The sequence below is a fragment of the Phascolarctos cinereus genome, unplaced genomic scaffold (genome assembly GCF_003287225.1).
Source record: "Phascolarctos cinereus isolate Bilbo 61053 unplaced genomic scaffold, phaCin_HiC Scaffold_726;HRSCAF=1367, whole genome shotgun sequence".
Taxonomy (NCBI): Eukaryota; Metazoa; Chordata; class Mammalia; order Diprotodontia; family Phascolarctidae; genus Phascolarctos; species Phascolarctos cinereus.
Genome location: NW_027556098.1, coordinates 366,844,533 through 366,867,198, shown reverse-complemented (window position 1 = coordinate 366,867,198; position 22,666 = coordinate 366,844,533). Strand labels below are relative to the sequence as shown.

Here is a 22,666-nt window from a genome sequence, read left to right as displayed (position 1 = left end):
GGCGGAGCTCCAGGCAAGCGGTGGGTAGCTGCCGGCCGGTCCGTTAGGTGTGCACCGTCGGCTATGGCCTGGCACGCTCTGTGGATGTGGTTGTCCTTGGCCGGGGCGGGGGCCGAGGCCTGGCTCTGGACTGCGGCGGACCCGGGGACGGCGGCTGCGGCGACGGGGCTGGAGTCGGCCGAAGGCCCGGACGGGCTGTTCGCGGCGGGCGCCGCGGCCTACGCGCGCGGGGACTGGGCTGCGGTGGTGCTCCACATGGAGCGCGCGCTGCGCTCCCGGGCCGCGCTCCGCGCCCTGCGCCTGCGCTGCCGCTCTCAGTGCGCCGCCCAGAACCCCTGGGAGCCCGAGCCTGGGCCGGGACCAGGGCCGGGGCCCGAGGCCGAGGCGGGCCGGGCCGCGGCGGCCCTGCACGACCTGCGCTTCTTCGGGAGGCTGCTGCGGCGTGCCGCCTGCCTCCGCGGCTGCCTGGGCCCGCCCGCCGCGCACACCCTCAGCGAGGAGCTGGAGCTGGAGTTCCGCAAGCGGAGCCCCTACAACTACCTACAAGTGGCCTACTTCAAGGTGGGGCGGCGGCGGGGGGCCGAACGGGGGCGGGGGGGGTGACCACGGTCAAGCCCCGGGGGAGAAAGAGCTCCCCAGCCCCTAGAGAGAGCTGCTCCGAAATGAATGCGCCGGCGTCGTAGGTGGTGAGCGCCCCATCACGGGAAGTCTTCAAGCAAAGGCTGCATAACCGCTTGGGCATATTACAGAGGGGACTCCTGTTCAGATACAGTATGGACTCTCTGTCTCCAAGGTGTCTTCCCACTCCTGAGGGTCTGTGGACTTTGCTGATGGGATTCCCCCATCCCCTCCAGGCTACCTTAGGAAACTGGCCGTATCAGAGCCTGAATTTTGATAAGGGGTTTTGAGAATGAAATGCAAGTGTGACCCAGACTTAAGTTTCTAGAGCTTGGAGGCACATCTTCCCTTTGAGCTCCTGCCCCAACCCAGGGATCCTGGATGAGCTAGCTATCTGCCTACTGGCCCTAAAGTTAATTTAGTTGATGGTGCATCGTAGACAAAGTTGCAGCGCTTGGTTTCTGGCCAGTGCTTTTCCCTAAGTTTCTCAGCCCCATCTCTTCGAAAGCCTGGAAGAGGTAGAGGAACCACAAGAACAGTATTTTGCAGGCCTTTTCGTGACTTTTCCTTTCCTTTCCTTTTCCTACCGACTCCAGCGCCTTCCGTTTCAGGGCCTGGAATGCCACGTAGCAGGCAGGGGGCCTCAGACTCCTCCCCGTCGGGGACCCTCTCAAGTTTCTGAGCAAAGTTAGAATACAGTTAGAAATTACAGACCGCTACTAGTCCTGTTTCTGGGCTCAGGTTATGGTTTATTTCTTTCCCTATTCAGTCACGCTGCTTTGACTTCATTAGGCTAGCCCATAAGGGTTAATTCAGTAGTGCCAACCCTTCAGTTTAGTTCTGCAGAATATTAGGAGTGGTTCAAGGAGGAGGGAACAAAAAAACCACGGAGGGTTGGGGCTCTGGGCAAGAGCTAGCAGTACCGATTATATGTTTTTCCGAAGTTCATCTTTAAAGAACAGACTTTTAATTCAGCCTGCAGACAAGGCACAAAGAATTTGGACTTAAATATCCATCTCCCCATAACATTTACCCTGAAAACATAGCTTTCCTTCTTTTCCTGGATCACCGCCCCCCCCACATCTTATAGATAATACAAAATTCTGCAAGATAGGCAGAATTCCTCTCCAAACTCACATCCCTTCGAAAACCTAATGATGTAACAACATAACCATAGGAAGGAAGGACAGTTCCCACTTCATGGGGGGGGGGGCGTGGAGATTTCAGTGCACGTATGAGGACATATGAGGAAACTGAGCCTGAAGAATTTAAGTGTTTTTTCCAATATCACAAAGCTTGTTAGTGATGGAGCTGGAAGTATAACTCCTCTCCAGAATGGATTTTGGGGTAGGAATCAATTGAGGCAATTAAGCATCTGCCTCGTGCCAGGCACCGTGCTAGTTACTAGAGATATAAAGACAAACACGAAATCATAATGATAGCTTACATTGACATAAGACTTTAAGCTTCACAAAGTGCTTTACAATTATCTCATTTGATCCTCACAACTACCCTATTATGCCTATTTTACAGATGAGGAAACTGAGGTAGATTGTGGTAAAGTGATTTAGCTGTCACACAGCTAGTAAGTGGCTAAGGCTGGATTTGAACTCAGGTCTTCCCGACTCCAGGCCTGGTGCTCTATTCCCACTGTGCCACTAGCTGCCCTTAATTATATCAAAGAGCTTAAGATTTGTCAGTAACACATCCTGTTTCTGGATATACCTGATCATTTAATTCTCCCCACCCCCATTTGTTTTTCAAAGTACTTAATAAGCCCAATGTCATTCTTTAAGGCCCTATACCCATCCTTACGTGTTTTTGTTGTTGGTCATCTCAGTTCCTGATTAGAATCCTGGAATTAGAAGATTGAGCAGTTATAAATGTAACCTTTGTTTTTCTTTTTAAAAGAAAAACCATGCACTATTGAGTGAAGCATTGCCCCTCTTAAAGTGTACCCCCAAGCCTGATCGGAGAACCATCTCTGCCACCTTATGTTTGTCCCAGAGAAACTGCTGTTCCTTTTAGTTCCTTTCAACCAGAGGCATGAAGAGTAGGGCTGGCCAGCATCAGCTCATGCTCTTAGAAGGAAATATTTGGGCCCAGTTGGCTGGAAAGGCCCTGAGGATTTCTGCTCACCGTTGGCTGTCCTCTTGGGTTGTAGTTGTTTGTGCCTCTCTTTTTCTGTGTCCCTGACGTGTCAATCAATCATTTGGTCAGTAAGGATTTACTAAGGGTGGCATTCACTCAGGTAGTGGATGAGATGCAAAGAAAGGCAGAGACATGGTGCCTGCTTTCCAGGAACTTGTGTTATGATAGGGGAGCCAACACAGGCTAGGCACATACAAGCTATAAGAGGTAGAAATGGGAGTAATTCCAGAGAGGACCAGGAAAGGTCTTGAAGAAAGGGGGTTTTAAGTTCAGTCTTCAAGGAAACCTGGAAAACCAGGAGGAATGAGGAGGTGAGGAGAGTGTCTCTCTAGTGATGATCTAGTCTAGGGATGGAGTGTGTTATACATGAACAGGCTCACAGTGCTCAATTATAGAATGGATCAGGGAGGAAAGCTTGGCAGACTTGGAAGGTGGGAAGGATTGAGTTGTAGAGGGCTTCTAATGTGGAGCAGAGCTGCTCGTATTGGACTCTGGAGGCCATAGGGAGCCATTGGCATTTGAGCAGGAGGTGACATAGTCAGTCCTGCTCTCCATGATAGCCAAGGGGCTGGAGGGCAGAGCTGGAGGCAGAGAGTCCCATTCGAAGGGAGGCTGTCTGCTTGGCACAGACTCCAGAACGGCTTCCCTTTGCTTCACTTCCAGATTAACAAGCTGGAGAAGGCCGTTGCAGCTGCAAACACCTTCTTTGTGGGGAACCCGGAGCACCTGGAGATGCGCCAGAACTTGGACTATTATCAAACGATGTCGGGGGTCAAGGAGGAGGACTTCAAGGACCTCGAGGCCAAACCCCACATGGTGAACCAGGGCCCCCAGTCTCCCTTTCCCTGCACCCTTTCTGTCTTGCCGCCTCTGTTAGCAGAGAAGACTCCCTCCCATTCTTCCAAAAGTCCTTGTGCACTTCTAAACTGGGAAATCTTTGCTTTTAGGTACATTAGAAACTACCTGCAAATGGTATCTCAAAGCCAGTTTATCTGAGTTTGGTCCAGGTGGGACATAGTTCTGACACTCAGGACAGTGAGTTCTGTCCCTTGGCCAGTGGTGCCCCAGGGCAGCATTCACTGCTTCCTACCAGACCAGGTACAACTTGTTTCTCTCAAACTGGCAGCCTGAATCATGAAAGCTGAAGAGTAAAAAATTTTAAGGCTGCACAGGGACTTTCTGAAGGCTCTTCTCCATTTTGTAAAGTGGAGCATGGCTTTAGGCTAATTAATAATTGATGGAGCTCCCTGAGCCTCAATCTCATCATCTGTAAAATGGAGACAATAATGCCTGAGTGCTTTATTATTATGTAAAAGGCTCTTATGGGAGCTTTTTGTAATTATCAATCTACAGGTCTTTATTTTTCCTACTAATATTTCTGTTAGGCGCACTTCACTCATTCCCTGAGTCTTTTTTAGGACTCAGATCTATAGGGACAGGAGCTGGTGTACCTTGTAGCAGTGGCCTGAGGGGAAGGAATGGTCCTTGCTTAGTTCAAGGCCTGGCAAGTTGAATCCCCTGTCCTCCCTCAAGCACGAGTTCCGGCTGGGTGTGCGGCTCTACTCCGAGGAACAGCCCCGTGAAGCGGTGCCCCATTTGGAGACAGCCCTGCAAGAGTATTTTGTGGCAGATGAGGAGTGCCGTGCCCTCTGTGAGGGCCCCTATGACTATGACGGATACAACTACCTCGAGTACAACGCCGACCTCTTCCAGTCCATCACAGGTGCTCACTGCTCTTCTCTACTCAAGGGACCTTTTCTGCATCTTTTTCTCTAGGACACATTTGGTTGCTACCTAAGTGGGGTCTGTATCCTGGAATGATGCCAGTGTAGCTTGAGGGGGATGGGGCTCTGGGCTGAGCCCCAGCCTGGGGGAAGGTGGGAGGCTTCCACTGCTTCTGCTCAGTGTGGCAGGAACCCACACTGTAAGCTCACTCTCTGACCCAGACTCTGCCTCATTGTCTAATGGCTTGCATCCTTTTAGGCATTTGCCCAACAGTTAACCATTGCTTGATTTTTGTTTATCTGGTCCACAGCTTCCAACCTCCCAGATCGATCTGATGTTCATTCCCTTCTCTTGATTCCCTGCAGATCATTATATCCAGGTGCTCAGTTGTAAACAGAGTTGTGTGACCGAGCTTGCCTCCCATCCCAGCCGAGAGAAGCCCTTTGAAGATTTCCTCCCATCCCACTATAATTATCTGCAGTTTGCCTACTACAACAGTAAGAGCCATCTTCCTCCTTCTCTGCCTCTCTCCACTCCTTTCATGGAAGCAGTATGAAAAACAGAGAAGGACTAACGTCTCTTTTTCCAGCTCGTATAGCACCATCTGCAATGCTCAGGGGTGCTCTTTGTAGTATGGAGATGACATAGTTCCTACTTAATGGTCTTGTAGGTTTCATAGAATCTCAGAATTTTATAATTAGAAAGCACCTTAGAGATAAGCTCCAGGAAGTGGAGGCCCAGAGAAGCGCCTGCCCAGGGTCACATAAGTAGGTAGTCCAGCTACCAGGACTTGAAGCCAGATGTTCTGAATCTGATTGCAAGGTTCTCTCCACTATACCATGTGCCTGGCCTCAGCAACAAGTATCAGCACCTCCTAAAGCCTTGGGAGGGTCCTGGGCTTCCAGGGCTTTCTGCAGTTCTTTTATAGCATTTAATTAGAGCTTGCACTGAAACTAAAACAAAACGAAGTAACGCATAAGGACCCAGTGTCTTAGGCAGCCCACAAAACAGACACCAAACCTCCCCGTTGTCATAATGCCAGGGTTTTTGATGACTGTGACCTTCAGAAGACAGAACAGCTATCATTTAACAACTATCTAAGTCTGCTCTGTGTCCAGCCCTGCCTGGGGGCAGTCCTTCAAGGAACTTTGAGTCTGGTAAGGATGCCTTAACATATAACAATAATGACTTTTTGATTTATAAAGCCTGCATCGTAGATAGGGAAAGATCCCTGGACCAAGAGTGGGTTAACAACCCACCTCCCAGGTTTGGGGGTGTGGAGATGCTTTGTCAGCTTGAAAGCGCTATGGACATGTAAGTAATAGTAACAGTTATTGTTAGGGGACTCGGGTTCTAGGCCCAGGCTCTGCTACTGACTAGTTCTGTGATCCTGGACAGATAACTTTTCCTCTCTGGACTCCAGTCTTCTCATTGTTTGTTTTTTTTTAATTTTTTTTTTTTAGGCAGTTGGGGTTAAGTGACTTGCCCAGGGTCACACAGCTAGTAAGTGTCAAGTGTTTGGTCTGAGGCCAGATTTGAACTCAGGTCCTCCTGACTTCAGGGCCAGTGCTCTATCCACTTCACCAACTAGCTGCCCCCAGTCTTCTCATTTGTAAATGAGATGGGGTCTCCAAGGGCCCTTGCAACTCTGAAAAGCTATGAATCAGCCTGTAGTAAGTACTGGATAGGGCGTCATACCCTATAAATGTGAAAGGAGATTAGAGATGGGATAAGGAAAGGCTGGAAGAGTCTGCAAAAGCTTCCTAGAAAGAACAGGACTGAGTCATAAACTTCAGTCTGGTCAAGAAGTGCAGGATTCTAGATCAGGGAAGAGGTTGGGACCAGAAAGATCAATTGGGAGCCATCCACGGAAAGGGGTGAGAGGAGAGAGGAGCCAGATGAAGAGGGAATCAAGGAGGGAACCCAAAAGGAGTTAATGGTCAGGTAGGAGGGGAGCCATGATTGGAACAGAGTCACTTAGTCAACAAGCATTGATTAAGCGCTGACTGCGTACCAGGCACTGCGCTCAGCACTGAAACCATACAAATACCTGCTGAAGGAAAGACAGTCCCTGCCCTCAAGAAGCTTACCTTCTACAGGGAGAAGACAACACATAAGAAGAAGCCAAAGGAGGAGAGGGAAGTTCCCAATTTGAGGGCATGGTAGAGAAAATCTGCAGTGAAGCCTCGAGAGGAAAAGGCATGCCTGGCCCAGGCACTTTCTTTAGATGGGAGTCCAGTGTCACTGAAACCAAGAGCAGAGAAAGTCAGGGGTTGGGATGGGATGGTCAAGAGGAGGACAGAAAGTCCTCTGGATTGGGCAGTTAGGGGGTCATCGACAGCCTTGGAAGGAGAGGTTTCAGGATTGTGCTAGGAGTGTTAGCCTTTAATGGCTAAAGGGACTGAGTTTGGGGGCAGCTAGGTGGCACAGTGGATAGAGCACCAGCCCTGGATTCAGGAGGTCCTGAGTTCAAATCCCGCCTTAGACACATAACACTTGCTAACTGTGTGACCCTGGGCAAGTCACTTAACCCCCATTGCCCAATTCAAAAAAAAAAGGCTAAAGGGACTGAGTTGGTGGAAAAGAAATAGAGGCAACCAGATTTTTTTTTCAGGAAATTTGGTCATAAAGGGAAAAGTGAAATGGGATCATTGCAGGATCAAGAGAAGGCTTTTTTTCTTTTACACTAAGGGAGACAAAAGCATTTTTTATGGCAGGACTTAGTAGAAAGGAGATTGAAAATGCAAGAGAGTGGGAATGACCAGTGGGGCGGGTTCTGGAGATGGAAAGAAAGAATGGAATCGAGGAATTAGCAGGCTGGACTTGGACACAAGAAGACCCGAGTTCAAATCCTGCCATTAATACTTGCTGTGTGATCTTGGGCAAGGAATCTAACTTCTCTGTGCCTCACTTTGCCCATCTATACAATGAGGGGGGGTACCTTCCAACTCTATCAGTCTTGTGATTGGGGGAAAGGAGGAGGAGAACAGGAGAAGATAGAGAGGTTTAAAGAGGTAGAGGAAGGAGGTTGAGGAACCACCAATTGATTGGCCTTGATCTTCTGAGTGAAAAAGAAAAGGAGAGAGAAGGTAGTTGGGATGAAGTTGGGAGTTTAAGAGAGGGGGTGCTGTCTCTTGGAGATGACGAATATAAAGGATTGTCTGGTGTAATGAAGGCCTCAGTGTCTATGGAGGGGTCCCAGTCAGTGTCACTTTGTCACTTCCTCTAGCATGCTCAGCAGTTCAGGAGGAGGGAACAGAGGAAGCTAATGGTGTTTCAGGGTTAGCAAAGTCAGAATGGCAGAAAGCAAGGTGTGGAGAGGCATTCCAGAGTAGAGGAGAGTGCATCGTTGAAGTAGTGAGCCAGAGGTTCAGGACCATGAAGGGGAGGCCAGATGAGGCAGTGGCTTTGTGGGGCCAGAGTTATGAGGAAGGCTGAGAACAGGTTCACTTGGGAGTGAGGGGGCAGTCAGAAGGAAGCATTTCAGAGTCCCAGCTCTCAGAGCAGTTGTGAATGCCCCTAAGGTCTAAAAAGGTGGCCAAGGTCCAGTGGAGGTAGTTGTGGTAGGAATCAGAAGCTGATGGGCCTGCTTGTTAAGGGGGTCATCCATCATCAAAGTTACCATCACTGTCACTAAGGGTGACAGAACAGGATGGAGTCATGGAGAATGTGGGAGAGGAAGCACTGTGGAGAGGGGAATGTACAAGGAGCAAAGATGAGGGTCAGAAGCAGCAGTAGGGCACATGGACAAGGTTGACTCCTCCCCTCACATTGAGAGTCAACTCTCTCACTCACATTCTGGATCTCTCTGGAGAGATTTGTCTGAGAGTCCTCTGGCCCGCTTGTAACAGGGCTAGCTGGACTCTGAACAGCCAGGGAATTTTAATGGGAGAGTGGGAGGGTAGTGGTGCATAGAAGAGGGTAAGACCTGGGGAGGGAGAGCTGAGGCAGAGAGGGCAAAGGGGCATACACCCAAGCAAAGAATAGTCCTGGCTCAGCTCTCTTCTTGGGTGTCGGGCACTGTGCTGGGCACCTGAAATGCAAAGAGGAGTAGACCGGCCCCTGTGAGGTAACAAGAGGAAGGGCAGAAACAACATATGCACAAAAGTAAATGCAAAGCATAAGCAAAATAAATTTGGGACGGGAGGAGAAGTAACAATAGGGGAATCAGAAAAAGCTTTGTGGAGGAAGGCTCACGTGACTTGGGCTTTGAAAGGAGCCAGGGCTTCCCAGAGGCAGAGGTAAGGAGGGAGACAGGGCACAAGGGGCAAGCTGAAGGAAGACATACATGACAGGGATGGGGGCGGGGTGGTGAGGGAGCTTAGGGGACAGACTTGAGGACCTTACTAACCTTCCTACCGGGAGGCAGCTCATTTCACTTTGGGGGGTGGACCCAGCTATGAGCTGGTCTTTAAGGAAAGCTAATGGAATTCATCAGCCACGAGGTTCTAATTGGAGTGGTTGGGCCCTTCCTAGGCTACTCCTGTGAGCTCAGTTGTAACTAGGGAATGGGCTCGGAGCAACCCCCTGTCGGGCTATGCCTGGTGACACAAGGGCTTTAGCCAAGGGCTGCCTCTCTGGTCCTTCACTCCCTGAGATACTGTTGGTGCCACAAACATGAGGATGTCAAGGGGCAGGGGAGGGGGCATGGCTAACGATGTATGGTGCTTTCCAGTACAGCTGCATTTAAACAGTGAAGGATAAGCCTGGGATTGTCTTTTCATGGTGCAGTCATCAGTGGCAGAACAGGGGGAAATGCTGATCATAGAGGCAGCAGCAACAGTGATAGTAGTGGCAGCAGTGGCAGGAGCAGCACAGACCTGGCTTCTTGTGAAATTGCCTGGTCTTTGGCCTGTTTTGGCCATCCCAGATCTGAGGGGTGGGTGGGTAGATGTGAGGTCAAGTCAATAAGCCATCAAGTGCCTTCTGTGTGCCAGGCACTGAGGGTCCAAAGAAAGGCAAAAGCCAGCCCCTGCCCAATTAGGGGAGAGAAAAGCACTTTGTAAACTAAAGTATTAGAGGGATTTGAGCTTTGTTCTGTCTTTGCCCTCTTTCTTACCATTTGCTGAATAATCTGTATGTTCTATTCACAAAACATGGATGCCATTATAACTGATCCGGAAGGTTGTTCCCAATGAAGCCAGGTGCGTGTCAGACAGTCAGCCAGCCCAGCACACCTTGGGTCCTCATGTGGTCACGACCCTGGGTCCCTGCTGAGAGTTGGGTCCTGATGAGATGTGCCCTTAGGGCTGGGGGTGCCCGCCTTTTGCAGCTGTTTTTCTCTTTGCAGTTGGGAATTATACCCAAGCCATTGAATGCGCCAAGACATACCTGCTCTTCTTTCCCAATGACGAGGTGATGAATCAGAACCTTGCCTATTACACAGCTATGCTGGGAGAAGAGCCGGCAAAGCTCCTAAATCCCCGGGAGGTGAGTGGCTTCCATTAGTCATGGTGGCTGGCCAGGTGGGTCCAGGCCCAGAGTTGGGGCTGGTGAGGGTGCGGATACTATGGTCGGTCACCGATTCTTAAGAATAAAAGAGACTAATCCAAACCAAACCTGAAAAAAAATCCCCACTACAACCTCGTCCCCAAGTAGTAATCTAGCCTTTATGCAAAGATCTGCAGTAAGAGAAGAGTGTCCCCCTCCCCCCCTTCCAAGGCAGCCCATTCCACTCTTGGACAGCTTATCCTGACATGAAGCCTAAGTTTGCTTCTCTGTGGCTTTCACTCACCTTTCCTGATTCTGCCTGTTAGGCCAAACAGAACGTTTCTGACCCCTCGTTGGGTGATAGTCTTTCACATGCCTGAAAACAATCCTCTTGGCCTCTCGAGTTTCCTCTTCTCCAAGCTGCACACCCCTAGTTCCTTTCACAGAGCCTCCCATGGCATGAGCTCAAGCCTTTCACCATCTGGCTCATCCTCGGGGATGCTGCCCTGAGACAGTGATGGTGGAAGGGCCAGCCTTGGGCCGGGTGAAAGAGCAGAGGGTTCTGGCTGGATGTGGGGTCGGCCAGCTTGAAGAAGCTGGGAGGACCATGTGTGTGGTAGCACTGATTCCTTGCTGTGGGATGGGGTCCATTCCTCACCAGAGACAGACTCAGCATCATTATGTGGCTAAAAAGGATCATTGTCATCCTCCTCTAAGAGTTCCTCTATCATTTTATGTCGATGATTCCCTTTCCCTCTTCCCCTCCATCTCATTCTGGTTTGTCCCTCACTTCTGTTCTCTCCCCACCCAAAGGACGTTTCTAGACACTGGCCATGTTGACCTTTGTGTCTGAGTTGTAGACTCCTGAGCCCACTGAGTGTAACCAAGAATTCCTTCTGCGGGGTATGTTAGAAGGTCAGCCAGCCTCTCCTACTCTTGCTCAAAGCATCTTGCTTCACTTTTGGACACTTCGAATTGTTAAAAGTTTTTCTTAAGTCAAAATTGGCTTCCTAGTACTTCTGCCCACTGCTGCTGGTGATGCCCTGTGCAGTCAAGCAGGGCCGTTTTAATCCCTCTTCCACGTAACAGCCCTTCAGTGTTGAAGACAGCCGTCATTTTCTCCCGAGTCTTCCATGGCTTAGATTATAGGCTCTTGCACAGGAAGAGAGTGTTCCTAAAAAGGGCTTTAAGGGGGCATTTGCCTGGCGTGCTGCCAGTTATTCAGGCTTTAAAAATGAAGGGGAGAGGAAGAGAACTGCTTCTTTACATCCCCCACCCCAACAAGTAGACACTACACTACGGGAGAGACCAGCCAGAAATTCAGAGGACCCCAAATCCAGATGTACACACGTGCCCAGCGTGTGGCTGACGAGCAAGATGAATGAAAGGGCCTAACACAAGGAGGCCTGCTGGTGTAATGGAGAGAAAGCTGCCCTCTGGGGTCAGCAAGACATGGATTCAAATCTTACCCCTGACTCCTGGCCTTGGGTAGCTCACTTACTCCCAACACCCCAAGCACCTCTCCAAGTTGCAGAACAGTTATGGATCTGCATTGTTAGGGGGAATTCCTTACAAGGATCTCTCTAAACTGATAAAATCATAGGTCTAGTTGTTTTTTTGGTTGTTTTATTTTTGTTTTTGCTTTTTGGGGTTAAGTGACTTGCCCAGGGTCACATAGCTAGTAAGTGTCGAGTATCTGAGGCCAGAATTGAACTCAGGTCCTCCTGATCCCAAGCTCTATCCACTGCACCACCTAGCTGCCCCTTAGTTTTGTTTCTGTTTTTTTTAAGTCTCTTGGAGGTTCAGTGAATGGAGAGAGACTCATGATTAAAGTGAATGTGGAAAGGAATGCTGTACTCAGAAGAAAAAAGATTGGATGAGTGGGATGAAAAGTAGCCTTGTAAATTAAGATAACATATTCTTGTAAGGAAATCTAGGAAATAGAACAGGGCTGCAGGGTGGAAAGTATTTGGATGAAAACCAATGGAGGAGAAACAGGTGCAGTATTATCATCAAAGTCATACTATGGCCCCCCCAGACAGAAAGAGAAATAGATCACAAGCCTGGCATAGAAATTAGATATAATAGTGATGAAGGACTTCAGTTATCCAGTCTTTGCCAAAAGCAGAGAAGCTAATAATTTCTTAACTTGCTTTAATGATCATTTTATCCTTCAAATAGGAGAAGAATCAATAAAAGGAAATTATCTTTGGGATTTAATTAATACCAATCAGGAGATAACTGAGGTGGGAAAAAGTGGGGGAAAAGTGACCACTCTCTCTTAGAATTTGTGACAAAGAAGATAAAGAAACTCAGTCTGATATATATCCTAGATTTCTGGGAGAGCCTAAAAGGATTCAGAGAAAGCATATATATGTAGGAGCCTCTAGACTATAAAATTCTACAGAAGACCTCAATCCAGGAGGGAAACTGTGAAGAATGAAATTTTGAAGACAAAGGAACAATTCTGACCAAGAACAAAAGAAGGAATTTAAAATTTAACATTAAAGAATCTGATATCAGTGGATAGAGCTCCAGCTTTGGAGTCAAGAAGACCTGGGTTCAAATCCAACTTCAGACACTTGACACTTACTAGCTGTGGGACCTTGGGCAAGTCACTTAACCCCAATTGCCTCACCCCCCCCCCAAAAAAAAGAATCTGATATCTATGCACAGGGAGTTTTCCAAACAACTTCAATATCAAGGTATCATCAAGGGTAGGCCATGAGGACAAATACAAGAGTACAGTGCAGTCCCCTGTTGTGAGTGGCCGGGGTGCTAAATCTCAGAATGACGTAAGACTAGCAAAGAAGGCTGAGGACAAAAGGAGTAAAGACAAGGCAGAAGGGACAGTGTTAACAATGATGATAAAAGATAGAAGTGCTCCATTTATTGCTTCTGTTTGCCCAGGAGAATGACTTTTGGAAACAAAAATGGCTAATGGAGAGTTGATACCTAAGATGAAAAAGAGATAATAAGAGAAGAGTTGATGAGGTCAAGTCACCATCTGGCCCAGATGGATAGGTCACTGGGTGCTGAAGGAAGTGGCACAGGTGATGACTGAGACCCTGTCAGTGGTCTTTGAAAGATTGTGGAGAAGAGGGATCCATGCCATAGGACTGAAGAATTTAAGACAGGAAAAAAAAAGAGAGTTTGTACAGGGAGCTTGACTCCAGTTTCTAGAAAAATTCTAGAGCAGATTCTTAAAGGGATGGTTAATACGCATCTCTCTAGAAAAGGAAGGAGGCACACCGACTAATAACACAACCTATAGTCTACCACTCCTTCCAAAAAGAGGGAAGTGTGTTTCATCATAGATTTTCTTGAACCAAGATTGGTCATTGTATTTAATCTGATTCCTGGTGTCTTTGTTCTCCTGGTTTTGCTTTCTTACTTGGCATCAATTCCTATAATTCTATGGGTTTTTTTTTTCTGAATTACTCCCATTATAGTGAAATAAAATCCCATTAAATTAAAAAAAAAGAAAAAAAAAGAAAAGGAAGGAGGCAGAGATCTCAGACCTAGTTTGGCTTCATCAAGAATATGTCTTGCCAAACTAATCTTATTTCCCTTTTTAACAGAGCTGCCAAACTAATAGATCAGTGGAAAGCTGTAAAAGTATTTGACAAAATGCTTTTAAGTAGCATCTTATGCTACTCTTAGGGAAAAGATGGAGAAAGGTGGGTGGATGATAATATGGTTTCAGAACTGGCTGAATGATGGGACCTCAAGACTGGTCATAAACGATTCAGCATCAGCTCGGGAAGAAGTCTCTGGGGGCATGCCCCCATAGAGCTGTGCTGTTTGACACTGTCATCAGGACCAAGGCATAGATGGCATGCAGGTGAAACAAGCCCAGGGACGATGGCTAGCATCAACTGACATCGGGAGTGGTCAGGTTTTGTTAGGCTAGAACACTGGGCTTAATGAAATATGGTGATATTGGACCTAGGCCTGTGATCTCAGCATTGTAGGAAGCTCCTGGAGAGGAATTCCCTCTACCAATGCAGGCTGGCATCTTCTCTGCAGCTTACAGTCCGAGAGAGATCCCTAGAGCACAGAGAGGTTCAGTGATTGACCCAGGGTCACACAGCCAGGACGTATGAGAGGTGGCACCTGACTAAGGCCAGCCAGCTGTCTATCCAACATGTTGCCTCTTACAAGGTGAAATTTAATACAGATAAAATGTAAATAAATGTAAGACTTTAGTCTAACACTTGGGTTCAAAAAACAATTTTCCAGGTACAAAACGGGAGATGTTTGGCTAGATAACAGTTCTGAAAAAGATCTAGGGGTTGCAGTGGATTGCAGGCTTAATGAGTGTGATGTGGCAGCCAAGAAAGCTGACACAATCGAAGACTACCATACTGAGAAATGTAACGTCCAGGACTGGAGAAGTGGTCGCCCTGCTGGCCTGTGCCCCAGTGAGGCCCCAGCTACTAGGGTATTTATTCAGTTCTGGGCGCCACACTTGGGAAAAAACATTGACAAACTGGAGGGTATCCAGAGCAGGGCAGCCAAGGGAATGGAGGCGTTGGATTCACACCATATGAAGATGAGTAGAAGGAACTGGGGTTGTTCCAGTGCGGTGAAGAAGACCTGCTGTCTTAAAGAGGTGGAAGGGCCGTCGTGTGGAAGAGGGGATGGACAACTTCTGTCTCCTAAGGTCGCTCGTAACTCGGAGATTCACTGATTCTCCAGGCTAAACCTCCCTCTGCTTACACTCTTCCCTCTACGTGAAAGGTCCTTCCTTTCCTTGAACTCTTACATATCTTTTTAAAAAATATTTTATTTTTACATATAAAAACCATTTTTAACATTCAAAAAAATTTTGGGTTCCAAAGTCTCTCCTTCCCTCCTCATTAAGAAGGCAAACAATTTAACATAGGTTATACATGTGCAGTCATGCAAAACATATTTTCATATTAATCAAGTGAAAGATTCCCTTTCCCCCCAAAAGAATAGAAAAGTATGCCTTGATCTGCGTTCAGACTCCAGCAGTTCTTTCTCTGGAAGTGGATAGCACTTTCTATCATGGACCCTTTGGAATTACTTTGGATCACTGTGCTGTTGAGAACAGCTTAGTCATTCACAGTTGATCATCATACAGTATTGCTGTTACTGTGTACAATGTTCTTTCTGCTCATTTCACTTTGTATCAGTTCATGTAAGTGTTTCCAGGTTTTTCTGAGAGCATCCTGCTCATTGTTTCTTATAGCACAATAGATTCCATCTCCATCATATACCACAACTTGTTCAGCCATTCCCCACTTGATGGGCATCCCCTCAATTTCCAATTCTTTCCCATCAGAAAAGAGCTGCTATAAATATGTTTACACATATAGGCCCTTTTTCTTTTTGGTTTTTATCTCTTTGGGATGCAGACCTAGTGGTGGTATTGCTGGGTCAAAGGGTATGAAGGGTTTTATAGACCTTTTGGCATAGTTCCAAATTGCTCTCCAGAATGGTCGAATCAGTTCACTACTCCACCAACAGTGCATTAGTGTCTCAATCTTCCTACATCCCCTTCTATCATATTAGCCAATCTGATAGGTGTGAGGTGGTCCCTCAAGTTGTTTTAATTTGCATTTCTCTAATCTGTAGTGATTCAGAGCATTTTTCATGTGATTATAGATAGCTTTGATTACTTTGTCTGAAAAGTGCCTAATCATATCCTCTGACCATTTATCAATTGAGAAATGGCTCTTATTTTTATAAATTTGACTCAGTTTGCTATATATATGAGAAATGAAACCTTTGTCAGAGAAACTTGCTGTAAAATTTTTTCATAGTTATGATTACTGTGTATTTCCTTCCATCCTATTTTCCCCGTTAATCCTACTCTCGTTCTCCTTTCACCCTGTCCTTCCTCAAAAGTGTTTTGTGTCCAAATACTACCTCCCCAAATCTGCCCTCCATCCTATCAACACTTCCCTTCTTTTATCCCCTTCCTCTCCTACTTTCCTGTAGAGTAAGAGAGATTTCTGTACCCAACTGAATGAGTGTGTCTGCACATCTTTTAGAGCTCAATTTAAATGCCGCCTTTTCCAGGAAGCTTTCTCAGATTTCCCTTTCCCCTCTTCCCCCATTTAAGCACCTTCCCTCTCAGACCTCACATAGCCCTTCACTCTTAAGAATTAGGGTTATTTCTGTCCTGCACCTTAGCTTCATACATGGTATGAGCTCCAGAAGGAGCAGGGACTGTCTTATTGAAGATCTGTATCCTCTCCCCCAGAATCTAGTAGTATTTTGCATGCAATGAGTAATTAGTAACTGTTCTTCCTTCCTCAGAATGCCCAGAGATACCGACACCGAAGCCTTTTGGAGAAGGAGCTACTTTTCTTTGCTTATGACGTGTTTGGAATTCCCTTTGTGGACCCAGTAAGCAGTAACTCAGGATAGCCTGGGGAGTCTGAGGTTGGGATGGCACCGGGGCTGGATGGTGTTCAGGAGAAAGGTGGAAGGAAGCTGATTGTCAGGAGTGAAACCCAAGGACTAGAAGATAGGAATGGACGTCCAAATAGGTCATTCGCGGTATCTAGATGGGGCTTAGGAAAGCAACATTAGCCTTTTTTCCCCCCTGGAATGTATCTTAGCCCTACTTTGCAAGCTGAGATGTGGGTTAAGTGGTCAGCAAGCCTTTCCTAACATTTTCCTACATGTTTTAGGACACATGGACCCCAGAGGAGGTGATTCCCAAGAGACTGCAAGAGAAGCAAAAGTGAGGACCTTGGGTTGAGTCTTTGGTTGGGTTTGAGCCCTCAGATGGCTCCTGATTTGCCAAGGTTCCTCTGGCCCTGCCAGATTTGGATTCCATCCAGGGATGGACAGGCTGTCAGGATGGTGGGCCCAGGATGTTGGGGTTCCGGCCCTAGGGCTGCCTTTGGCATGGGGTTCCTCAGAGGACTTGTCCTAACAGGACAGAACGGGAGACAGCTGTGCGCATTTCTCAAGAGATTGGAAACCTCATGAAGGAGATAGAAACTCTGGTGGAGGAGAAGACAAAGGAGGCTGTGGACGTGAGCCTTCTGGCTCGGGAAGGTGAGAGGACTATGGCAACAGAATGGATGTGAGGCTTCAGGCTGATGGTGCCAGGCAGGCCCAGAGGACTTTACTACCTTACGGTAAAGTAGCTAAAGTAGCATCGGGCCCCAGGCCTCCCTGCCCAGCAGGAGTGGGGCAGGCCCCAGGGTGAAGGCAGGCCCAGAGGGCCTGAGGTAACCCAGGGGAGCACTGAAGTCTGGGTCATTCCTGGCTCATAGAGGAGAGCCCCGACACATAGGAAGCTGTGCACTGTCCTCTTCAGACCAATTAAAATAAGACACCTAAGTGTCTAACAGTTATTCAATTCAGCAAGGCCTTGTTGGCACTGGAGAGCCCAGGAAGGAGGAGACATGATCCCTGCCCCCCCCTCCATTATTAGCTGCTTGGGAAAACCAGACAGACCCCCAGAATGGAGGGCACGAGCCCTGGCTTCAAACTGTGAGTTTTCTGCTTACTTGCTGCATGGCCTTGGGGTCAGGTCACCTCTTTCAAGGCAGCTCTTCTCCGTCCACAGCCACTAAGTGCCCCACTGGAGGCTCAGTCCATGCCCTGTACTAGAGCCTCACCCACTGTGACATGGCAGATGCTTGGACTACCTGCCCCTTAGGTTTTTGGGGAAGCATCTTTGAGCGGTCAGTGTGTCTTAGGTGTTTGACACTTTCGGAAACATTTTGGAAACATTTCTCTGCAGGCTATAATAGCCCAAGTTTGTCAGAGGGTTGTTAGGGGCAGAGCTAGGAGGAGGGCCCGGGTCTCCTAACTTTTAGAGGCTCATTCTTCCCTCAGATCCCCCTTTAGGAGTGGTGGGGAGGGAAACATCCCCAGTGAGCAGGCACTGCTAGGCCTCAGTGGCCGTGGGCCCCGAGAACAGCTGGATGGAAGTGCAGCTGGATCCCAGCTGGGCTCCATCCTCACACTCCTGGATGTAGGCGGCCCCCTGCTCTATGATGGAATCAGCCTCACCATGAACTCCAGGGTGCTGAATGGCTCCCAGCGGGTGGTGATGGATGGAGTCATCTCTGCTGACGAGTGTCGGGAGCTGCAGAGACTCACCAACGTGAGTGGGAAACCAGTCGTTGTGGCTTTGCCAGAGGGATCCAAGCTCTGTTCCTCTTCCCCAGAGGCCTAGTGATCCTCACTCCAGTCTGATCCCTCCACTGCTCTGGCCTGCGGGGTGGGAAAGTCTGGCATTAGCAGCGGTGACCCGTTCCTGATACTGCGGGTTCTGTCCTGTAGGCAGCGGCAACTGCAGGGGATGGGTACCGTGGTCATACCTCCCCCCACACCAAAAGTGAGAAATTCTATGGTGTCACTGTCTTCAAAGCCCTCAAGGTAAGTGTGATGGGGAAGAGAGCAAGAGACTGGCTCAAAAGGAGGGTGTTCAAAGAAAGCTTCCCCCCCTCCCCCAATCCTTTCCCCTTTCCTCTGGAGAGAAGGAGCTTTGTTTTGGGGGTCCTCATCTTGGGCAGTGAGTCACTATCAGAAGGAGGACAAGATTGGGCCACCCCAGGATTAGGAGAAGATTGTTTTCTGAGGAGAAACCTAAGGGGGCCCCAGGGGAGGAACCAAAAGCCCCCCAAAGATTGGGGTAAAGGAGCTAAGTCCTGAGGAGGTGTTGGGTGTGATAGGGAACAGCAAAGAGGACTGAGGACTAGGCACCCTGGGGGCTAGCAGGTGAAGGGCAAGGCATGTTGGGCACTAACCTACCGTGGGCCACCTCTTCCGGGCAGCTGGGCCAGGAGGGGAAGGTGCCCCTGCAGAGTGCCCATCTCTACTACAATGTGACAGAGAAGGTGAGGCGTGTCATGGAGTCCTACTTCCGGCTGGACACACCCCTCTACTTCTCCTACTCCCATCTGGTGTGCCGCACAGCTATTGAAGGTAGGCCCCGCTGCTGGAGCCCCTTCCTTCCCTGCCTTTTTTCCAGGGGGAGGGCCTCGGGCCCCGATGCGGGGCAGGGGGTACTCAGCTGCATCGCTGATGTGCTTGGGTTCCAGAAGCCCAGGAAGACAGGACGGACAGCAGCCATCCAGTGCATGTGGACAACTGCATCCTGAATGCCGAGGCCCTGGTGTGCATCAAGGAGCCCCCCGCCTACACCTTCCGGGACTACAGGTATCACATCTGTCTCCTGGCTTTCTCCTCGGAGAGCTAGCTGGCTTCAGGAGCCAGAACTGCGGGGCTGTGTGAGGAAGGGCCTGTAGTCAACGTGTGCTCCTGTGTTTTACAGTGCTATTCTTTACCTAAATGGGGACTTTGATGGCGGAAACTTTTATTTCACTGAACTAGATGCCAAGACAGTGACGGTGAGTGACCCTCTGCCCTGAGCCCAGGCAGGCACAGTGGAGCAGGGCTGAGCTGAGGTCCCTGAGGGGCCAGGAGGGCATAGTGAAGGCCTCTGGAGGCTGCCTCTCCTTCCACTGCCTTCCCCTTAGCAGCTGTCAGCCTGGGAGCCTTGGCTTAAGTGGGAGTACCTGCAGCAACTGCCAGCTCTAGCCCTGTTGGGTCCCTGGGTCCTCTGAGCTTGCATCCCTGCCCTGGCCCACAGCTCTGATCCCAGACACCCAGCCTAAGTAGGAGCACTTTCCTTGTTTCCTTTCCCTAGGCAGAGGTGCAGCCCCAGTGTGGCCGGGCGGTGGGCTTCACCTCAGGGGCAGAAAACCCTCATGGCGTAAGGGCCGTCACCAGGGGGCAGCGCTGTGCCATCGCTCTATGGTTCACCCTGGACCCCAGGCACAGTGAGCGGGTGAGTGCGGAATGGCTGCTTTCTCAGAAGACCTTCCCCTCTCTGCTTCAGCCATCTTTCCCTTGATCCCTTGACCATGGTGTGGGTGGAGGAACCCTAGAGACAGGCTTAGGTCTTAATGATGTTGAGGCCCCTTCAGTCCTCCATTTCCATATCTGTAAAGGGACAAGATTGGACCCGATGAGTCATGCCCCTTCACGCTCTTGGGATCCTGTTTATTTCACCAGACTAGATACCATGACAGTGATTTTAAGTGACTCATTGTCTTCAGCCCCAGAATGCCAAGGGCAGAACTGAGGGCTGGGGTCCCTTGACTGCCCCTGCCTCCAAAGCAGGAGAGGGGTCTGGAGAGAATGACTTCCCAGGTCATTGAGAGAGACCAAAGAGCCCGTGTCCACTAGGAAAGGTAGTGGGGGGCTTCTTCCCTACCAGAGGAAAGAGAACATTGTGCCCCTTTATACCCACAGGACCGGGTGCAGGCAGATGACCTGGTAAAGATGCTCTTCAGCCCTGAAGAATCCGACCTGCCCCAGGAGCAGCCCCATCGTGAGGCTCAGCAGGACTCAGCCACATCACCTAAGGAGCCTCCCTCGGTGACCACGTCAGGGAACAAGGATGAGTTATGACAGCATCCAGGAGGAAGGGCACTGGCTGATGGATCGATGGGGGAGTGGGGCAAGGAGGAGCCTGCATTGAGGTTGTTCTGGCCCCCTCTAGTGCCTTGGGGCTGGAGAATTGGGAGTGACATCTGTCTGCTGCCCTGCACCAGTCTGCAGAGCCAGGGCGACTGGACACGTTCCCCCAAACTTGGTGCTACTACTTGAGTGGCTGGCAGGAAGGGCCGGCCTGCTGCTGCCCTTACAGCCTGGCCTGGAGGCTCAGGGCTCCCCTATGCCAGGGGATCCCCATTCTGCCAGGAGTCCTGGTGCAGGCCAGTTTGCAAGGCCAACAACACTACAGTGTTTGGGTACCTTATATAGACAACCAAAGAATAAAAATTTCCTTTTCTATGTCATGGCTTGTTCTTTGGAGGGTGGAAATCTGCTCTACCTCCCCGCCCCCACCCGACAAGAGGCCCCAAATGGTAAGGATTATCCTAATCCTGTCCCAGCATGGGGGAAGCAGCCATCGGCATCCCTGGCGCTGGCTCTCTGATGCCAGCCACGTGCTTTCATCCCTGCTGTCAGAGAGCATTGCCAAAGTCCCCTGGAGCCTCCTGGCAATTCCACTCCTCTGGGGGGCAGCAGCTTCCAGGAAGAATGGACCTGGAGATCTCACGCCTGCCTCTACCATCTGGCTTGCCCGTCTGGGCCATTTGTCTGTTCCTTGACTAGCAGAGCAGCTGGCAACCCCCGTCCTCACCTAAGCCAGTGTAGGAAAGGTGTGTGGGCACGCCTTTACCTACAGGAGACTTTGCAACTGACCACGGACCCTCCCTGGGTCTGGCTCAAGGCGGTGGCAGCTGTACATAGTGCTATGTCCAGATACGTGCCTGGGCCCATCCCAGGACCTCCCCTGGAAAGGTGGCCCACACTTAAGTGGGCCCGTGAGGACTATAGAGTCAGCCGGACTGAGAGCTGCAAGGGAAAAAGAAGCTTTTGCATCAGACACAGGCCATGCGTGGGTAAGTGCTTAGCTGTGGTAGGGAGAGAAGTCCCCGGAGGTGGAAGCCATGAGAGGACAAGGCCAGAAGAAGCAGTCAGCCTTCCTCAGAGCAGTCTGAGCAAGTGGAATTTGGGAGCCATTTGAATGATGGGAGGAGGGCCTGCCTTTTAGGGAGAGGTTGCCGTTCAGGCAGGGAGTGATGTGAGCTCAATCAACATTTATTTGTTTATCATTCTTTGGAGGAGAATAGCTCTCACTCACACGATGCCTTAAGGTCTACAGTCTTTCCCTAACTATCCTATGATGTAGGTAGGGCAAGTAGTATTATGCCCATTTACAGATGAGGAAACTGAGGCTTATCAAGATGAAGAGGGTTGCAGAGCTGATGTCTTAAGGACTCAAGCCCAGGTTTCCTGACTCCCAAGTCTGGCACTCAGTGCATCGTTTGACCTCTGAGGCTAGAAGTACACACAGCCCAGACTCAAGCAGAATACAGGGCCCCAGGGCACTCACTGAAGCTTTTTGGGTGATGGCAGTAGGTGGTGCACATCAGAAGGGGCATTAGGGAAAGAGACCATCACAAAAAGATAAATGTAAAAGGAACTTAGGAGTGGTGAGTGGGAAGAGGAAGGAGGAAAAGCTTCCCAAAAGCCTCCATCTTTCTGTTCAATCCTTTTGGTTCTTTTCTCACTACCATGGGGCAGCTTCATGGCCCAGGGAATGGAGCACTGGGCCTGGAGTCAGGAAGACTCAAGGTCAAATCTGGCCTCGGACACTTACTAGCTGTGTGGCCCTGGGCAAGTCCCTTCACCACTACCTGACTCAGTTTCCTCATCTGTGAAATGAGAATGATAACAGTACCTACTTCGTAGGGTTGTGAGGATCAATCGAGATAATATTGGTAAAGTGCTGGACACAGTGCCTGGCACATAGTAGGTGCTATGTAAACATTAGCTGCTGCTACTACTACTACTACTATGATTATTATTTTTAGATATTACATAGAGAATATCTAGGAGTCTATGATTTTTCGTTTCATTTTGAACAAATCTCTCTAGCAGTTGTTCAACTTTGCAGAACGTTCTGCTTTCCAATGCTTTCCCACCCATCGCCTTTGGATCCTGAGCAACCAAGGCCCAGGGAGAAAAGGGCCTTTCACACAGACAGGAAGTGGCAGATCCAGGATTAAGACCCAGGTGTCCTCACTTCCTGGACTAGATTCAGCATGGAGAGTGTCCTAAAGAAAGAAGACAGTCCAAGATAGCAGTGAAAGAAAGCAGTGCAGTGAGCTCCCGACTGCAAATTCCTCCAAACCTAATGAGAAAATGCACCAGACCAAATCATGAT

General features: G+C 49.3%; 1 protein-coding gene across 1 annotated transcript; it reads left to right on the top strand.

The window, feature by feature from the left end:
- The first annotated feature begins 25 nt into the window (after positions 1-25).
- On the top strand, positions 26-20,724 carry P3H1 (prolyl 3-hydroxylase 1). Its single transcript, XM_020983417.2, has 15 exons — positions 26-561; positions 3,433-3,585; positions 4,303-4,492; positions 4,860-4,991; positions 9,785-9,924; positions 16,216-16,305; positions 16,593-16,645; positions 16,844-16,965; positions 17,898-18,025; positions 18,205-18,300; positions 18,699-18,849; positions 18,966-19,083; positions 19,199-19,274; positions 19,574-19,714; positions 20,182-20,724. The coding sequence occupies exons 1-15, from the start codon at positions 64-66 to the stop codon at positions 20,338-20,340; spliced, it is 2,247 nt and encodes a 748-aa protein (XP_020839076.1). The 5' UTR covers positions 26-63; the 3' UTR covers positions 20,341-20,724.
- The last annotated feature ends 1,942 nt before the right edge of the window (positions 20,725-22,666 follow it).

Coding starts and splice junctions, on each gene's coding strand:
- P3H1 (XM_020983417.2), top strand. CDS start 64: ATGGCCTGGCACGCTCTGTGGATGTGGTTGTCCTTGGCCGGGGCGGGG. Junction 4,992..9,784: donor GCAGTTTGCCTACTACAACA/GTAAGAGCCATC, acceptor TTCTCTTTGCAG/TTGGGAATTATACCCAAGCC. Junction 16,646..16,843: donor AGACTGCAAGAGAAGCAAAA/GTGAGGACCTTG, acceptor TTGTCCTAACAG/GACAGAACGGGAGACAGCTG.